Raw genomic sequence first — 11,523 nt, 5'->3', positions numbered from 1 at the left:
ATGAGTTGTAATATATATTAATTTAACATATTGTGGATTGAGGTATATGGTTATCGGATACTAAAATAAATAGATAAGTCATATGGAAAGGACAGGATGTAGATAAAATTAAAACCAGTATGGATGGGACCAAACTCGGACGGGGCCGACTACACAAGACTTGCTCGAAATAAGCTATATAGATTTAAATGACACTTGAAACGTGTTACTTGGTCGTTTAAATTCAGATATTTTTCACGATGTTGTTTGTCTTATCGATTAAAATTGTTAAAGGTCTTTCGAATTAATATTGTTAAACCACAGGAGTAACGTTATCATGAGACATTTGGACTATATGCTTCAAGTCTGTGGAAATTTGGTTATAAACTTTAAAATACGATTATGAAGTCTATGGGGTCAAAATATCTACCCTATTATCTACCCATTATTATTTTACATTTAATTTTGAACCATGTTTGACCTAATCTTCCCTTCCCTTGACATTCCAGAGTGTATCACAAGCCGACCAAAGCTGAAAAATTCAATAAAATTGAAACAAGAGTTGCATGGCTGCGCATGGGTAATTTGAAACCAAGTTCACAGCATATTTTGTACGTTGAAGCTGTGGGAGAAAAGGCAACATCAATGCCATCAGAAACTCTTGTGGCCTGGACGGATCCAGCCTTACCAGCCTTTGTGGATGTAAGTATAATAAAAAGACCCTTAGGAAGATACAATATAATTCAAAATAAAAATCTCTAGCCTCCTACGGTACATCCCGCTGACAATATACCCGAAGGTGGTTCCATGACCATACTTTGTCTGGCCTTGGGAAATCCTGCCCCCACTATTTCATTATATGTTGGTGGACATTTAGTGCGCCAGGATGCCTCAAGACATATGGTGACGGTTATACACAATGTGACCGCAGATATGGAGCATGTGTCATGTTATGCCGATAATGGTTATGGTGTGCCAATGCAGGCCACAAGGAAGGTTAATATATGCTGTAAGTATTCTTGTAAGCAATTAAAGTTTAAGCATGTAATAGGAACGTTACTAATTTTTATTTAGATCCCCCCAAAATCCAAGCCGCCGGCATAACAGTGGCCTCGGTGGGCAATGAAGTGGAACTGCGTTGTCTAGTCGATTCGAAACCCAAACCAAAAACCATTTTCTGGCGTGAACATGATGGCCGTATACCGGTCATTGAGGGTGGCAATTATCACATTATGGAACGTATCAATGAATCACATCCGAATTTATATACCATGGTGTTGCGCATTCACAAACTACAAGCAAGTGATGTTGGCGACTATTTCTGTCATGCTGAAAATCCATATGGTTCAAAGACCATACCGGTATCGGTACGTATGCGCACCACCCCCGCCCTCAATCATAATGTTACGGAATGTTGTGCCCAACTGAATGTTTCGATGACTTGCCGCAGTGCCTGCAGCTATTATGTTGATATTGATGCTATAGCTGATAAACCTGAATGTATTGTTGAATTTGATAAAATGATGCGTTGTGCCGCTGATGGTTCAGATCATCGTAGTTGTTGTGCTGATTCAAATGTACCACGTAAATGTCTGAATTGGTGTCGCGGAGAGCCGGTGCGTTCCAAAGAGATTTGTAGTTTGCAGTATGCAAGAACTATTGTGGGATGTTTTGAATCGAATCGGGATCGTCTACCAGGACCACCGGAAAATATTGCCGTTAGTGTGATATCGGATAGTGAGGTGGTTATAAAGTGAGTAATATAAACATGAAATATAATATATTAGAGATTAACGATTTTTTAAAGGACACAACTGTCCGACCGACAACTATTGAGTATGAACGTTTATTAGGAGTATTTAAATAAGTTAGCATATAAATACAGCTTCAATATATTAGTTTAGGGAAAAAGAAATCCATTATTGACAGATGGCTCTACTGTAGATTTATCGTAAAATATCGATTAAACAATTTCAGATTAACGCTCGTTGGAAGGGTGAAATTTTTTGCATTCAGTTGTAAGTTGCAAGGTGTTAAAAAAGGGAAGTGAACAAAGAGAAAATTCGGTACATTTAAAAATTTTTCATTTACAAAGGTGGGTAAAATTGTGAATGGCAACAAATCATACAACAAAACGGTGCATATTTGGCCCAAATCGGACATTTCGAAACATGTTAAATAAAGTCCTACATTTCATATAAATATAATGGATTTCTTTTTCCCAACCTAATATTTCCGTACAATTTATTTTAATTGCGCATCAATAACATATATCCATAAATATATAATCCGTCCAGAGATTATAGTAGGGGTTCTAAGTATAGTGTATTAATTGGTATGGTGTGCCTCATTAAAATATCGGATTTAGATATATTTTTAAATACGTCCCTTGAAAAGTTATGAAATAGTTGTGACAACACCTGGATATCTCGAAAAGCATGTGGTATAAAATTCATTTTATATATTTGAAGTCAATCTTTAGAACTCTGAAAAACTCTGAAAAACCCATGTAAAACTGTAATCAAAGTACAGGTGGCATTTATGATACGAATGAAATGAAAATTGACGCAGTCTTGTTCTTCTAATCTACTTGGAGAAAATCGGTTCAGATTTACATATAGCACCCATGTATAGGTTTGCCCGATTCCCCAATAGTTCACCCAGTTCACAATATTTGCCCGATTGAGACAACATTTTGCACGCGTACCGAATTAAGTATAGATAGCCGTATGTGAAATCGGTTCAGATTTAAATATATCTCTCATATATATATTCTTCTGATTTTTTTTTTTTTTTTTTTTTTTTTGTTTTTTGAAAGTCCGAAGTTTTGTCTGACAAGCTTCATTGAATTCGGTTCAGATTTAGAAATAGACGACGTCCGTTAGGAAACATTAGGTTATTATATAGTCGGTTCAGTCCGACCATACTAGTTTCCTTGCTGTTCTCTAAGAGGTTGGGGATATGACAAAGGACGGAAGCTCTTACATTTTCGGCTTTTTCAATTGCCAAAATTATAATCTGATTCAACAACTCAAACTAGTACAATGATGTAAAATTGGCCCTCACATTTATATGGAGGAAAAAGTCATAGCAAATGCTATGTTACAGACAATTTTTTAGTGGTCTATATTACAAAATACTCTCCACATTTTCCAGAAGATGTTTTCGCTTTCCAAGAACCTGGAAAACCAAATTCAGTCTCTTAGCTTCGAAAATCCGTCCAAAAATTGCCAATCAAAACAGTACATGTATGTGAGGGCTATACAAAAAGTTGAATACGTATTTTGAAACCCAAATACATTACCTTGCTCAATTAAGCATAAATTCAAGATTTTTGCTTCCACATAAGTTTAATATGCATAAGCATTTATTTCCAAGAAGTCTTCTAACGAAATGTTCTATGTTTAAATAACAACGAGTAACAATTCCCTGAAAACAGCCTTACGCATTTAGACTTACATTACTTAATATGCATGCAACATTTATCCGCTTAAGATACCAGAGAGTCAAGAAAACTTAGCCAAAGAAAAAGCGGAAACGTTTTCCTACTTTTCGATTTCATGTTGTTGTTATGGCACACATGTTTCTATTTTAAAAACCAAGAGCCAAGAAAAAAAACATAAAAAAGGAGATGACAACAGTAAAATCGTTTAAGCCGGATATGATAACATAACGGAAATTGCCCTTGCATTGAGGTTAGCAATTGTTAAAATGTTCCTACACTTCATTTCCTCCTTAGCAATATTACACAATAAAAGAGTTTCTTGTGAATTGAATTGGAGTGAATGAATGAAATAACGTGTGTGTGAGCATAAGAAATAATTAAATAGCTATGAATATTCATGAAAAACCAATTGGAATAGAATGTATGTCGAGGTTATGTTATTCAGGAACATATATATTTTGCGGCCAACCAAGTACTAATAGACCAACCACTTCAACTTCAATACACTCTCATTTACCATGACTAAAGCATTTCTAGGAATTGTATGTTTTTCTTCTTTTGGTTTTTGTCTTTCGTTTCATTTATTTTCTATGGATGTCTACCTTTAGTTCTTTTTGGATTTTATTTGGCTTGCTAGTTGGCTTTGAAATTGCCAAGTTAGCACTCGGTTGCTCCAATTCGAGCTGTTAACGCTTACACACTTTAGTGGTATTTTGCCAGAATGGCGGAACAATGGTGAAGAAAAAAAAAATGACAGCTGTAGTAGAGCAGTGAATAGTATCAGTGTTGTCCTACTTCAGTTTTCTTGGAAGTTGTTTGTACCCTCCACCATAGTATGGAGGGTATATTAATTTTGTCATTCCGTTTGTAACTCATCGAAATATTCATTTCCGATCCTATTAAGTATATATATATATATATATATATTCTTGATCAGGGTAAAATTCTAAGACGATCTAGCCATTCCTTTCCGAATTGAGATATGGTGCTGAAATTTTGCATAGGGTTGTCTTTTGCCGGTCCACGTTTAGGCATAGCTCCCATATAACGGTAACGGTACCCCCCAATTTTCGGTATTTTGAAGAACTCCGGTTTTCAACCAAATTCGCTGAAATTTGGTGCATTGGGTACTAAATGTCTCCACAGAAAATTATAACTATAGGTGTACTTTTTCTGGTAGCCTCCATATAACGGAATATTGGTAAATTTTTTCGGATAGCCCTATATAAGGGTACCGCCCAATTTTCGATATTTTGGGGTTTTTGATCGCGTTTTTCAATCGAATTCGCTGAAATTTGGTACATTGGGTACTTGTTGGCTACCAAATGTCTCCACTAAAAATTATAAAGATAGGTTAATTTTTTCGGGTAGCCCCCATATAAGGGCACCCCCAAGTTTCGGTATTTTGGGGTTCTTGAGCACGTTTTTCAACCGAATTCGCTGAAATTTGGTACAATGGATACCAAATTTCTTCACTAAGAATTATAAATATAGGTCCATTTTTTCGGGTAGCCCCCATATAAGGGCACCCCCAAGTTTCGGTATTTTGGGGTTCTTGAGCGCGTTTTTCAACCGAATTCGCTGAAATTTGGTATTTTGTAGTCGCATATGCTAAAAACTCTTCCTACCAAAGATTATTAATAGTCACCCCTTTTTGGGGTTATTCCTATATAACGCCCTTCTTATATTAAAATAGTTAGCTGATTAATTCCGTGTGTAACGGTTTACCCCATATAGGCATATTCTACCATAGTATAGGGGATAGTCGTTACTTGAAATAGTCAGTTTTACCCTACAAATTATGGAATTCTAAGACGATTTAGCCATCCGTTGTAATCATTCCGCTTTCTAAGGAAATCGTGATAAAAAACTCGAACTTGACGATAATGAAATATATCTTCCAGCATTTAGGCATCTACCCCCTATATAATTATACCTCCTGAAGGAAAAAATTGAGACACAAATCAAAAATATTGGGTTCGAAAGGGACATATGTTCGCTTATTTCTACACTATGTAATCTAAATGAAATCGGACGAAACTATATATGAGAGCTATATCTATATCTGGACCGATTTTCTCGAAACTTGGCAGACATCTCAATTCAGTACGTTATACTAACTTTCGTGCAAATCGAAAGATATATAGGGACTTTAGTGCACCATTTACCTGAAATCGGACGAAACTATATATGGGAGCTTTCTCTAAATCTGGACCGATTTTCTCGAAACTTGGCAGACATCATTCTAGGCTCAATTCAGTACGTTATGCCAAATTTCGTGCAAATCTACAGATATATAGGGTCTTTGGTGCACAATTTACCTTAAATCGGATGAAAAAATATATGGGAGCTATATCTAAATCGGAACCGATTTTTCCCAATTTCAATAGGGTTCGTCCTTGGGCCAAACAAATGAGCTGTTCCAAATTTCATCCTAATCGGATTATGAATGCGACCTGTACTTTGTTTACAATTTAACACCAACAGACGGACAGACGGACGGACATGCATAAATCGACTCAGAAAGTGGTTCTACACATATTCTCAAAAGGAACTATGGGTCTATCTCGTTTCCTGTTACAAACATATTCACAAAGTATAATACCCTGTACCACAGTGTGGTGAAGGGTATAATTAAGCGAGACCTCTGTATGTATTTATAAACATTGACCTATATTGGACATTTTGTAGGAAAATACCGAAAATTGGGGGGAACATTTAACATGTAAAAAACATGGACATATAATGATCGGTTTCTCCGCAGGTGTACGTCAATCTTTAAAATCGGTAAATGCCAAAATACAGCCTTTTCGGTTGGAAAAAGAGCAAAGACCTAAAAAGTACCGAACATTTATGCAAGGATGTATGTCAGCTTCAATTCACTCTGATATAAAATAAATATTATTTTACGAAAATATCAAATTAAATAATTTTATTAATTTGATTAATTTGAATTTTACCGACCAAAATTAAATGGATGTTGCAATAAGAATAAATTAAATGAATAAGATTATTGGTCCAATCTGCCCAAATCACCATCACACCAACAATTTCCCTTTGAGAAAACATTTTAACTACCCGAACGAGTTGTGTGAAGAAACACTTTCAAAGTGGTGGAAACAAGCGTAAAAGATAAAGGAATGGCCAAAATCATCGTCATCATCATTCCCAGCATCATGAGCAGCATCTAGACAAGACAGCAGAAACCACAAGCACTCATGCATGCATGAACACATTTTGAAAACTGAAAGGAAAATCCTTTTCAAAATCTTGTTAGCGTCTAACCACGGCCCCGCCACGGTGGGGATTTTGGGAAGCAAGTAAAAGCCTGAAAGCAAGGCTTCATTAGCGGATGATAGACATTTTATGGTTTTTGCATTTTTCTTGCTGTTGCTTTTGGTGGTGGCAACAAATTTAGTTGAATAGTGAATGTTGGAGAAAATAGAAGGACAACAGATTTTTTCCGGTAGGGCCCTAATTCAGAAAATGATAGCTATCTTTTCGGAAATTATAGTCATCTTTTTGGAATTGTGGATTTAATTTGCGATTTTAAAAACCCAATTAGACCAGACATTAATTAGATTTTCCTATGATATATAATATTTTGTTAATTTGAATAAACAGACTTCTTAGAAAATTTAATTGCGGGATATATTTCAAAACCCTTCGCCACTTTGTGTGTCTTCAAATGATGAATTCTAACAGACGTCGCATTTTTTTAAGGACTATAGCAATTAGATTGGACTTAAATATGTGATCTTTATCTACATATAAATCTACTTTAATCAATCCATAGCCATGTCATTCTGCAATCTATGAAAAATTCTATTTAATTTTAACAGGTTTATAGTCCTTTGTTTAAAATGGGAGACAATTATATACATCGATTTGAAGCAATCAATCGCACACCCGTTGATTATTTAGTGCACGATTAACATGACCGACTGGTCGAAAAAATATATGGAAATATGAATAGATTTCAACGAAAATCGCCACAGGTTAAGCTTTATTCAGTAACAGTACGTTTTGAAAGTCGTTTGCAAATCAGATATGTTTTGCGCAATAATATTTTCGATCAGAAAGTCCTTCGAAAACGTTCCAAATATGTCAAAACATGGACCTAAAAAATTACTAGGAAGCCTTATTATTATTATTTCTCTTCTTTTTTAAGCCACTTTTATCTCTTTCGAGTAGAGCTTAATTACCGAGGTTTTGCAATGAAAAGGTAAGCCAGGGGAAGAACCTACGCACCGCCGTTGTTTAAGCGTATCACAGTATTATACGATTTTGTGACCCCAAGAGTTTGTAACGCCGCCAAATATTGGTCGTAGACCTTTTAGTATACCGATCGTAATATCTCGACTAGCTGAGTTGATCTAGACATGTATTTCCCTCTGTCCATTATAATTTGTAAACACAATACGTGCGATAGTTATGGACCAAACGTCACGACGAGTTCTGGCAAAAGAAGACCCCTATTGTTATACCCTTCACCACACTGCGGTACAGGGTATTATGTCTTTGAGCATATGTTTGTAACAGGCAAAAGGAAACGAGATAGACACATGGTTCCTTTTGAGAATATGTATAGATTAACTTTTTAGGTCGATTTATGCATGTCCGTCCGTCTGTCCATGTTTAATTGTAAACAGAGATGGTCCATCAGAAACAGTGACGTAAATGACATACATTTTCGACGTATATTACATACGTCAGAAACGTCGGAAACCCATCCAAAACCATTAGGTTTTTGACAAAATACCTATTTCCATTAATGAATTTGGAAATTACGTATGCTTTACTGAAATCCATATAAAATTTCAAAAATTTTTTCTCCAAAAAGTTTAGAATTTTGTATTAGTTCTAGTAAGCAACAGACAGATATATGTAAAAATAATATATATTCTCGAAAACAACGGTATATGGTAATAATATTCGAATAAATGACGTTTTCTACATTTATTACATTTTATACAGGTATATGACGTTTTCGACGTTTACACCTTTTTGGCAGTCGAAAACCTAAAAATTCGTCATACGGACCATCCCTGATTGTAAAAAAAGTACAGGTCGCATTTCTCATTCGAATTGGATGATATTTGGCACAGGTCGTTTATTTGGCCCAAGGACGAACCCTATTGAAATTGGGAAAAATCGGTTCAGATTTACATAAAGCTCCGATATATATATTTTCGTCCGATTTTAGGTAAATATTGCCCCAAATGCCCTTTATATCCTTCGATTTGCACGAAATTGGGGATAGCGTACTAAATTAAAATCGGTTCAGATTCGTCCAATTTTAATTAAATGTTGAACCAAACTCCTAAAATTTGTCCGATCAAAACGAAATTTGACACAACGTATCAAATTATTGGGTTTTGTTAAAATTGGTGCAGATGCAGCCAAAGCTTCCATATGTGTTTCAAACGGGTGTCTAATTGATATTATATTTTTAACAGTGCGGCGTACCGAATAGCGTGTATCAATTTTGCTATAAATCGTTTTCCATAAATTTGTCACGTGGTACGCAGACGACTGTAAATCTGCCCGAATGAATTTAAATTTAGCAAAGGTTGCAGAAAGTGGTGAAGGATATCATATAGTCGACCCAGTCCGACTTTATTGCTTTCCTTGCTGGCTTTATTTGAGTTTTGCATGTAAGGGCGATAATCATTTGTATGATCCGTCTATCTTTTGGGAATCGAGCTTAATTATAGAAACCATTCCAAAATTTCGATGATATGGATGATGGATTTTTGAATACCGTTGCCTAAACTTTACTAAATTTTCAATTTTTTTCGGATGTATTTTCATACTTTATTGGGGCCTTTATAAGCGTAGGCCTTGATTATCTCAACATATGTATATTTTCCACATATAAGTATATAGAGTATTTTGTGTATATCTTTACAAAAACGACGACAAGCCTTTTATATTAATTTCGTTCCATGCATTCATTCGTTATTTTTGTTTTTCCATCATTGTCTACTCCCACAGATGGGATCCACCAACCAAAAATCCCAATGCTGTTGATGGCTATCGTATTTTCTACCATGAAGCGGCCATAATTGGTAACGATGTGACATCTAGCGAAACAATAAATGGCGGTGCTGGTGTTAGCGGTGCCGCTGCTGTTCTCGAGCCAACAATGCTGAATAATAATGCAACAAGCATGCCAATGGGTGGTAATATCACGGCACCACCGCTAAGTGGCAGTGAGGTGAGACGCATTGACGTCAAGGAAACCAGTGTGAATATAGATGGTCTCAAAAAGGATGTCTTATACGAGTTGGTTGTGAAAGCTGGCAATACCTATGGTAAGTTGAAATGAAGGATGCACAAGTCAAGTGCTCATGTACATTACGTGTATGTATGTGAGTTTGTTTTTATGAAGGTGTGCACGAAATTGGAAAATTTATGTACGAGAAATAATGAAATGGTTTTGGGTAACCATGAAACGTGAGCATCTTAAGTGGCTGGCACTTGCCATTAGGATTTAGAAAAATGAATGTGAAGTTTGTCAGAAATTTTATGAAATATTAAAATATGGCGGTAGAGGGATCAATCAGTTTTAAATTAAATTTCAATATAAAGTTCTAGATTAGTTTGGAAAGAAAATACAATTTGAATCAAAGATAAAAGGAACCAATATTTGTTCATTCGTTAGCAAAGATAAACTTCAAAAACTGTTGCCTACTTTTAGGCAACATATATTATTAATCCAACTCCAGCCTTTACAAGTTAATACTCTCCAAATAGTTTTATTGCTTACTTTCTCAGAAAATGTATTATTGACAATTTCAAAAGTCTATACCAAACTGTCAAGACATACCTTCCTGTCACACACACGTACTAATACATATTTATTATGTCTACTCTCTGGTTGCCCAGTATTTGTTACCATGTTTCGTTTTGTGGTCCCACCATTTCATATCACACACTACACTCGTTCGTTAATTTTCTTGTTTTCGCCTCTTTTCCAGGTGCCAGTGTTTTAACGGAACCGATAAAATTCACACTTGGCGAGCATCATGTTACCTCCGCCACAACATCATACTCGAATGCTGTGGGCACGATAAGCGGCATCGTTGCCAGCATTTTGGCGGTGCTGTTAGCAGCCGCCGCCATTATTTTCTACAGACGACATCGAGCAAATGGTAAGGCAGCCACTGGAGTGGCATTTGAGAATCCAACATACACTCGAGGTTTAGAACAAGTACAGGTAAGAGTTATGAGTAAATTTTTCTTACAAAAATTACCACAAAAACACTCCCTTCACACATACACAGCCAGCCATATGTAATACACCACACACACAAAATGCATGAAAGAAGGAATAAAATAAGGAAAGTAAATAAGAGCCAAGCTAAACAACAAAATTGAACTTATTGTATCAAAGCAGATTGTTGTTGTTTTTGTTGCTGTTATGTTGGACACATACGACGTGTTGTGTTTTTTAAAGTCAAAAAACGAAAGCAAGCACAAAATGAGTGAAATCAGTTGCAAAAGGTCGCAGGGAAAGATAAAACAAAGAAGCTCAACCAACAGTGGATCATAAAAGGCTAAATATGTTAAATTGTGGGTTAAATGGAAAAAGGATAGGAGTTAATGTGGTGGTACGGAGTTAATGTTGGGAATTTGTATGAGTTGTATTTCGAGATCGTTATTGATATTATAAACAATGGAAAATACTTTTAATTTGAATATATGAAGTAATGCCCCGAAATTCGTGTTGATATCGAACCTAATAATAACGTTGAACATTTCCGCGTATGGATTCGACGTTTATTATTAGCTTATCATATTTAAATATGAGCTTTTCTTTCTGTTTTTTATCTCGATATCCTCCGTAGGTAGAATGGTTACAACATATGGCTAAATCGTCTTAGATTTCCGTACATTGTAGGGTATAAACTGACAATTTCGAGTACAGAATATTCCCCATATGAGGAACAAATCAGTTAACTATTTTATATACACTGCATATCATAACTATAGACGCACCCTTAATTCAATTGGTATGTTAGTTGACAAATAAAATGGACCCATTAAGTTATTGTTCACAATAAAACGGTCAAAAACACATATTATTCAACAAA

General features: G+C 35.6%; 1 protein-coding gene across 1 annotated transcript; it reads left to right on the top strand.

Moving 5' to 3' along the window:
• Positions 1–488: 488 nt before the first annotated feature.
• Positions 489–10,646, top strand: LOC133336738 (Ig-like and fibronectin type-III domain-containing protein 1; the record flags this gene model as incomplete). The annotated part of the gene is made up of 6 exons (XM_061545017.1): positions 489–681; positions 742–988; positions 1,054–1,732; positions 9,422–9,539; positions 9,645–9,741; positions 10,408–10,646. Coding segments are annotated over 6 exons (1,573 nt in total), but the record flags the coding sequence as incomplete, so codon positions are not given.
• Positions 10,647–11,523: the final 877 nt, after the last annotated feature.

This window comes from Musca vetustissima, unplaced genomic scaffold (genome assembly GCF_032173495.1).
Source record: "Musca vetustissima isolate MV318-11 ecotype Yass unplaced genomic scaffold, APGP_CSIRO_Mvet_v1 utg323642, whole genome shotgun sequence".
NCBI lineage: Eukaryota > Metazoa > Arthropoda > Insecta > Diptera > Muscidae > Musca > Musca vetustissima.
Note: the sequence above shows the minus strand (reverse complement) of the source record. Positions and strands in the feature narration are given on the sequence as shown.